General features: G+C 39.9%; 1 protein-coding gene across 3 annotated transcripts in view; it reads right to left on the reverse strand.

The window, feature by feature from the left end:
* Positions 1-8,317, reverse strand: part of pcdh2ac (protocadherin 2 alpha c) — a 22,131-nt gene extending 13,814 nt beyond the window's left edge. Inside the window, exons 1-2 of one of the 3 annotated variants that reach the window (XM_014007314.1) lie at positions 4,781-7,700; positions 2,178-2,242 (exon numbers count right to left, since the gene is read on the reverse strand). In XM_014007314.1, coding sequence (XP_013862768.1) covers positions 2,178-2,242; positions 4,781-7,351 — 2,636 coding nt within the window. In that variant the 5' untranslated portion in view covers positions 7,352-7,700. Of the gene's footprint in view, positions 1-2,177; positions 2,243-4,125; positions 4,662-4,780 lie in introns of those variants that run through there. The other 2 variants (XM_014007322.1, XM_014007330.1) reach the window with 2 other exon arrangements.
* Positions 8,318-8,811: the final 494 nt, after the last annotated feature.

Consider the following 8,811-nt stretch of genomic DNA (forward strand, 5'->3'; position numbering starts at 1 on the left):
TATATATATACGATTGGAAATGCATAGATTAGAATGCACTGACACTGCATTTCCTTTATGGTCTCTAGATTATGGATTGCAGATGGCTCTTCTCCCACTTTCACACCCAGTCTGGTGCATTTCAGCACCCTTCCTTCTGGAAAATGTTACATGCTCTGTAGTGCCAAACAAGTTGAGCAGATAAAGTGCAAGCRAAATACCTCGTTGTACTGCTTTATACAGTATTTGACATTAACGTAAGACTTAAAGCCAACTTGGGGTATAAAAAAGCATTACTGAACACGAAAAAGACTGCATATTAATCCAAAAAGTGAGTTCAGCAGTGCAGCACAAACACTAAAGGCCAACTATGAGCATAGATGCAACAATACATGCTAGCAGTTAAAATAAGTGCCAAGTCAAACTCAAACCCTAGTGGTTCAGGAGGTATTTTGGCAACAGACAAACAGGGTTGACAGCAACAGTAGTGATAGCATTTTAAACAAAATACTGTGTGATGAGCACAACAAGCAGTATTTGTTGTGAATGACTCTTAATTACAATTATGCACATTTTTAGCTCAGCATCCATGAAACAGATTGGCTAATCAGTTTTGTGTTTTAGTTTGGTCTGCTGTGGCAGCCTTCGTGAATTTGATTGTCTCCAAAAGTTAATCAGTTGGAGATGTGCATCCATTATATCCTTTATACAAGTTTCATCAATATATATCCAGGGGTTCATGATARATTATGCTAACAGACAAAGGAAGTTGACTCTAAATAATTAATGGCAAATTTTTTGACAWAACCAACATAAAACCTTCGACCATATCAGTAAAACTACGATAGGTTGTAGATGCACATGCACATTCAATGATTTTTTTTTCTGTGAAATTAAGTTACGTTTGTTTATTGTGAGAAACTTTAAATAAACTTTGGTAATAAACAGACATACAGTACAAACACATGCATGCACCTTCAGACACAGGAAAAAAACATTTTAGTCTGCCAGTTTTCAAAATTAACATTTTGTTTTGGTAGGTCCACAAAACTGCATTTTTATGACAACATTTACCCAAAAGTATGTTATCATTACTAAACTTGGATGATTTTATGAGAGATTTGGTCAAACTGTCTGTACTAACATAATGTTCGGAGCTAATATTTAAAATTTTTCTGATTGTATTGCAGCATAAAAAGAAGATGTTTTTAATTATAAGTCTTCCTAAAATACATTAGAATGAGTCCTAAAGGACATTTAATGTGTTTCACTCAACCTCATTAATATCTAGCAATTAGAAGATATGTTGTAAAAAATGGTGACAGCTGATTCATTGGTATTAATATGGCATGGATATCAAAACGTACATATGATAACATATTGGGGATAAAATACTTGCAGATTGGAAGCACTAACCAGTATAAATTAGCTCATGTCCAATACACATAAACATAGCGATGTCTCAGGACACCCATGTTCCTGAACATCCTTGTCACAAAATTTTGCATCAACATAAATACAAAAGTCTGAAGTTTGTGTTTTAAATGCACTTGAAATTGTCACTTGTTTGCTCTACAACAGAGAGTAGACCATTAGTTATATTATACAGTATATCTACAAATGATTTGATTTATATAATGAAGCTAATAAGGGCCACTAATTACATTGCCAGCGATTTGTAATTATTGTGCCACATCTCATTAACCGGACCCTTTGCTTGGTTCCAAGTGTCTTCTGGGTAATGCAGTTCCTGCTGTGGTCATGCAGCACTCTCCATGTCCCTGATAGTTCATCTTTCCACCTGACAGCCTGCCCTTCATACATCACTGAATGTCCCTCTGCTTGCTCTTCCCTCCTGTCAATTGCCCATATGGCTAAGGTTACAAAAAGCTTTCAAACTGGGTGGATTTGTTTGAAATACTTAATATGTAATTGTAACTGTATAATTTCATATATTGAATGTGTCAGATTTGCTACCACTAGCCTTTATTGTATGTTTAATTAAATACAATTAACATGAAAACAACAATTGTTAGTGTTTTTAATGAGTGAAACTAAATGGTCTAAAGACCAATCTGAAAATGGTGCTGGGTTTATCATATCCCAATAGATGAAACTTTATAAGATGAAAGTGACTAGTGAAGTACTTTTTTGCCAAAAAAGTAAATAATAATAATTAAAGTGGAAAAAATGCTTACCTCTGCATTACACCTCCTGCTCTGAGAGAAGCTGAGTATCTCCAGTCTGAATTAGGCGCCTTGGGCTGCAAGAGAAAGTGAGAGGAATTGAGCCTTAAGTACAGGCAAAAGCCAATACYGTCTCATTAATAAATCATGGTGAGAACTGCTTCTGGATGTGCGCCACACATGCAGCTTCCTCCTGCCTTTGAAGAAAAATGAGTAATGAGCAGAATATTATAATTTTGTTGATGCGCACTTCTCTTCTCATCAACACAACCCCTCCCTTCTTCAGTCTCTTGACTTTGACAAAGACAAAAAAAGCCCACGGTGCCCATAATTTTAATACAGACATCTTAGGACAACATATCCAAAGTGCATCTTCTTGTGGCACAACCTRGCATATTTACTGAAATAACGTCCTGCTCATGATTACATTTATAATAGCTTAAATTTTCCTGACATCTTTAATGTTTTAAAAATGTAATAAATAAATAAATCCCTGAAAATTTAATTAAATCTAAATACTGTCTTTATGGTCTGTCTATATTTTCTTCTATCGCCCTCCTGTCATCTCAGATCTGTGAAGGTCACATGTGGAACGGAGATGAAGGAAAAGAGGGCAGATATCAAATTAACCTCCTCAGCAACAAGATTTGGACAGTTCTACAATCAAAAGACACAAAGGGGCAGCTCAGAAATGCTGCACAGGTGCCTGAAATGAAAGCGGTTAGAGATATGCCTTTTGTTTTAGCACTAATGCAAAAAAAATACAACAAAATAAAAATATTTTTTAGATGACAGAAGATTCTGTGGTTGAGAACCTCCCGAGTAATCATGCTGGCAGTAAAATGTGATATGACGAAGATGAGATTGCATTTTCTCTCTTCTCAACCCCTATAAATCTGAACCAGTCTCAACGAGGACACTGCATCCTCCCCGGTTTGTCATGCAGTATATAAGAGACCTATTTGCAATCTCATTTTCCTTCAAATTTGACCGATGTTCACCTGCTGCCAAAGCTGCACTGACCTCTATGAGTCTGCACGGGACATTCATCACACCAGAAATTCAATATTCTGTCTTAATAAGAGAAGCCTGTTATTCCTCCTAGAGTCATTAAAAAAGGCAAAATGTCCACAGAGAAACAGAGCAATGCAGAATCGATACAAGAAACTGAGGGCAATCAGATGAAGACAGTTACTTATCAAAAAGCAATCAGCATGTGGATCAATAGTTTACAGAATAAAACATATAAATAAGTGTGGCATTATGTATATAATTGAAGAAAAATGTCATAAATTTACATGTGGCGCAAGGCACATAATTAGAAATACCCATTGAAAAAGATACCAGATTGTCCAKAAATGGGACTAAACAGCTTTGTTTTCTTTTCCCCTGCACATCATTGGCCAAAGGAAGACTGGTCTGTTTGGCCGTATGGCATTTATAAGCGAAAATGAAATTATACAAACGAGAGCATGCACAAATACAAAATGAAGCATCTGGAATATCCACAGATTAGGACACACCCAAGAGAAAACAGATTGGCAAAACTGGAAAACCATCATTTTACATACGATATTCAAGCTAGAAGAAGACAAGATCTTAGCAAAATAATGTATTATATTCTGATTTATCCTTTGAAGATGAGAAACTATAAGCAGACTGTTTTCATTGTCTTGCCAGATACTGCAACCATAAAGAAAAAATATATAAATATACATTGATTTTAAACAGCCCTGTTCTGTTTTTTTTTATTCCCTTCTATTTTTGCCTCTTCCTGAGTGAAAACTCCTTGCATGGAGACAGAGCTCACACCTCCGCCATCAACACTGTGTCCAATCACCTCTTATCCCCTGCCTCATCAGCTTCTCAGCAACCAATCCACACGCAGCGCTGAGAAACACATCACTGCTGTTTAATTACACAGCAAACTCAAACATGACTGGCATTTAATGAGGAACAGGTCAAGTGATTGCAGTAGAATCACTTTAATAGTTTTTTTTATTGCTTTATAGACATTTTATTCTCCACTACTCTTTCCTTCTCTGCAGACTAGCATAAACTATAAGAAAAACACAATTGGGGAAAAACAAATCATGGGTGTTTTATCATTGCAATATTATTTTTTACATTAACCAGAACTGTTTTTGTATTCATTTTTTTAAACAAACTGTTACTTCACAAGCTAAAATGCAAATAAAAATGTTTTAGACTCAAAATTAAATAGACTCTTTGCCATATTTTTGCCTTACTAATAATTGCTTACACTTGGTTTAATATTCAATGGAATTATTTGACAAGAAGGATATGAATTAAAAATGGTGACAKATTAAGTAGGCAAAGTTGCACTGTTTGCAGATTGTCTCTACATGTGCCCATGCTGTGCCCTTTAACTCTAATGGACTTAAGAATATGTCACAGCTTACCATGAACAAATGACAGTGTGTGAAGTCATCTGGAGTCATAGGTCAGGAAGTTACTGAAATCTACACAATTGCTCTGTTAAAAAAATATGACATATAAAGATAATCACAAAACTACAAACTGAATAGGCTTCATTGACATACTTTCACCCGATTTGTGAATCTAAAATGGCAAATATACCACCCGACACACACCTGAATGGCAGTTGCATCTGGCATACTGAGACGCCGTACAAATATCTGGCTCTGCCCACTGTGGCTGGTGACATAACCTGAGCCCCAGGTGCCACTGTGTGGCCTTCCCGTGTTGTAGAACATAAACGTGTCACTTCCTGACGTGGCAGTCAAGCATGTCTTATAACAGTATGTTTTGGTCAGAGACCCATTTCCTCGCACTTCAATGTAATGCGGCTCCACTTTGAGATCACGACGTAGGGCCACATTGATGTTTTGCTGCCTTACTGCACCTGCGCCTGCACTTGCATCACCACCACCACCTGCAGCTCTTCCTCCACCGCCACTTGCTGAGGCACCTCCCTCTGGCACACTTTTCTGGGCAACACAACATGGGGAGCAGGAACCCTTCTGGGTGCAGTACTCATGGCATCGCACGATGGCCAGAACGAAGACTGTGACGAGAAATACAAAGGTTGTGGCACATAGGGCTATGATGAGGTAGAGTGTGACAGGGGAAAACATTAGTTTGCTGTCATGCCTGACGATGCTCTTCATGTCAGGGGTCAGCTTTGGAGGCACCTCCATCACGTGCACATGGAGAGTGGCGGTAGAGGAGAGTGGAGGAACACCGTGGTCATGGACCAGTACAGTCAGACGAAAGGTAGTAGAGTTATCTTCAATGACTCGCCTTGTGGTGCGAATCTCACCTGTGTACTCATGAACCTTAAACAGGTTGAGATCTGTGTTGGGCTGCTCCAAGGAATAAAACAGCCAAGCATTCTGTCCTGCATCACCATCCAATGCTGTCACCTTGCTGACCAACACTCCTGCTTCTGCATTTTTCAGTATTGTCTCTGTTGTGTGGCTTCCGTTAGCAGGAGGGTAAACAATCTTGGGCACATGATCGTTCTGATCCATGATGTAAACATATACTGTGACCACACGGCTGAGAGGAGGCACACCATTATCCTGTGCTTTAACTTGAAAGTGAAACTCTCGCAGCTTTTCAAAGTCAAAGGCTTGCAGGGCGTAGGCCTCACCTGTGTCAGGTTTGATGCTGACATAGCTGGCTACAGGGATACCATGATTGTTGTCATTGAGGACTGTGTAAGTGATGCGAGCATTTTCTGCAGCATCACCATCTGTTGCCTTGACAACACATAGAGATGCACCAAAAGCATTGTTCTCTGTTATATAAACAGTATACGAGGTCTGTTCAAAATGAGGTGGGTTGTCGTTGATGTCTGCAACCTCAACCTTGAAGGTCATGTGAGACGAAAGGGGTGGCGTGCCTCCATCCACGGCGTTGACGGTGACGTTGTAAGATGAGATGCTTTCCCGGTCCAGGAAAGCGTTTGTGACGATGGTGTAATAACTTCGAAATGACTTGATCTTGAAAGGCAGATTGGGCATGATCTCCAGGGTTACCTGTTTGTTTTGTCCAGAGTCACGGTCATTCACACTGATCAATGCCACCACTGTGTCCGCCCGGGCGTCTTCTCGCACAGGGCTGGAGAGTGAAGACAGGACAATCTCAGGAATGTTGTCGTTGACATCCAAAACTTCTACAACTACTTTACAGTGCACTGCCACGGGAGCTGGGCCCTTGTCCATTGCCTGAATGTACATTTCATAGGAGTTGGTCTCCTCATAATCAATATTATTTTTCACCCTAATTTCCCCTGTGACTGTGTCCATGGAAAACATCTGTCTCACTCTTTCAGGTGTGTAACTGCTAAAAGAGTAAAAAACGTCTCCATTTGAGCCCTCATCGAGGTCTGTTGCATTTAATTTAATCACAAGTGTCCCTTTTGGAGAGTTTTCAGGCACTTTGACTTTATATACTGAGCTGTCAAACACTGGCACGTTGTCATTGGCATCAAGGATGCGGACATTGATTTTGGCTGTCCCAGTTCTCTGTGGTGTGCCTCCATCTACAGCTGTCAGGACCAACTGATGAGAGGCAACACGCTCCCGGTCAAAGGGCTTTTTGAGGATCATCTCAATTTGCTTGTTGTTGGAAAAAGGTTTAATGGAGTCTAAAGTTAGATGGTCATTTGGACTTAGTCTGTAATGCTTCACGGAGTTAGAGCCATCGTCATCGTCCTGAGCTCCCTCGATGTGAAACCGGGACAAGGTGAGGGCGGACTCAGACACCTCCAGCTGGTATTCGTCCTGGGGGAACTGCGGTGCGTGGTCATTCACGTCCAGAATCTCTACCTCCACCTTTTGCGTCTCAAGCGGGTTTTCCAACACCACCTCAAGGCTGAGAACACAGGGGCTGACGAACTCACAAACCGTCTCTCGGTCGATGCGGTCACTCACCACCAGCTTCCCGGTTTTGTGGTTGATGGTGAAGTACCTCCGCCCACTATCCGACGTGATCCTGCCACGTCGGGTGGAAAGTTTTCTCAGGTCCAGATCCAAATCCCGGACGATGTCACCCACCTGCGCTCCATTTTCCAGCTCCTCTGGAATGGAGTATCTGAGCTGTGCGTTTGCGAGTCCACTGAATGCGACAATAAGCAGGCATAAAGAAAAAGGCACATTCTCCATTAGGCTGTAACACCATCCCACAGCCACGGCCATTGCAGGCAGGCAGACTTTGCAAATGATTTGGAGAAATCTTCAGCTTGCTGCGGGTCCCCACCCGCCTCATTAAAATCAGAGGAATGGTCGCTGCATAACTCCGGCTATACGCAGGATAAACACTGCATCTTATCTAAATCATCTTCCTGTAGCTATATCCACATTTTTTTCCTAATATTATCTGATGTTACAAAGCTGTCTCATCTCCGCTGTTGCTGCTCCCTCTCCTTCTCTATCCTCTCTCCTTCTCTCTGCCTGTGACGGTGATGCTGTCGGTGGGCAAACGAGGGGGAGGGAGAGCCACTCGCTCAAAAGATGCTGGCTGCGTTTCAGCAACTCCGATCGAACAGCATATAAAATCTAATATCCCTATAAATACTCAAATGTCTCAAGTCTTATCAACACAGTTTGTACGTGTGGACACCCAAATGCAGCACTAAGCCTCAAAATACAGTTGAGGATTTTAAACCAGCCGTTTTTCTCTTTTTTTTTCTTTGCCAGTGCCACCGCCCTTTTTCTCTGCTACCAGAAAAAATAAATAAATTTWAAAAATAAACACTGTTTTATGAAGCACCCTGCCGGATAGACTTCCTCACTGATGCCAATTAATAACTGGGGGAACAAATCACACACAACAACAAATACTGATTGTATTTAAAGTGAAGTAAGAGGCGCACAGGCTGAATCGTTCCAAGTCCCTTTATGTTCAGATCGATTGAAATCAATCTACACTAAAGCCTTTTTTTTACTACAACAGGGGTAAATTTTGTTAAAATATTTTTATTTATCAAATGTTTCACATAAACACAGTATTGCAAATGTCTACATTGATTCTAGCAGCTTGGCATTGCAGTTTTGCAAAGCATTTTTGTCAAAAGTTAATCTCTTTATAAAAAAAGGAGGGAGGTCACATAGCTGTGACGTCACGACGCAGTTCACCGGTGATGACCGTAACCGGGTCAAAGACAAGATGCTCCAGATGTGACCTTGTTTCAAATAAATAAATAAATAAATAAATAAATAAATAAATAAATAAATAAATAAATAAATAAATAAACTCTAGAACTGAAAAATCACACAAGCCATGAAAATGAGATTTTTATGTGTTTGTTTCATGTCCCTAACTTGAATCAATTAAAGGTCTAGCACTCCTTGAAAGAGGTCATACCTCTTCCCACCATTATTGTCAAAATTCTAAACAAAAAAATTCTTGAAAAGCTCATAGTTAAAACTAAGTCATGCAAGATTACACAATCTCAAAGTGATTTGTTAGCACTTACAAGTATGTGTTGAACATGACTCTTAGCTCCTACCAGATCAAATTTAGTCACTTATCTGTGAAACTGGGTTGTAGCTATTTTGCATTTGCTAATGTCAGTTAGCTGTGACAACCATCTTAGATTGACTCCAAAAATTAGAGTTTTAGCTGTTTGTTAAATGATTACTTCCTGAGAGTTTCA

This window comes from Austrofundulus limnaeus, unplaced genomic scaffold (genome assembly GCF_001266775.1).
Source record: "Austrofundulus limnaeus strain Quisiro unplaced genomic scaffold, Austrofundulus_limnaeus-1.0 Scaffold1, whole genome shotgun sequence".
NCBI classification, from domain to species: domain Eukaryota; kingdom Metazoa; phylum Chordata; class Actinopteri; order Cyprinodontiformes; family Rivulidae; genus Austrofundulus; species Austrofundulus limnaeus.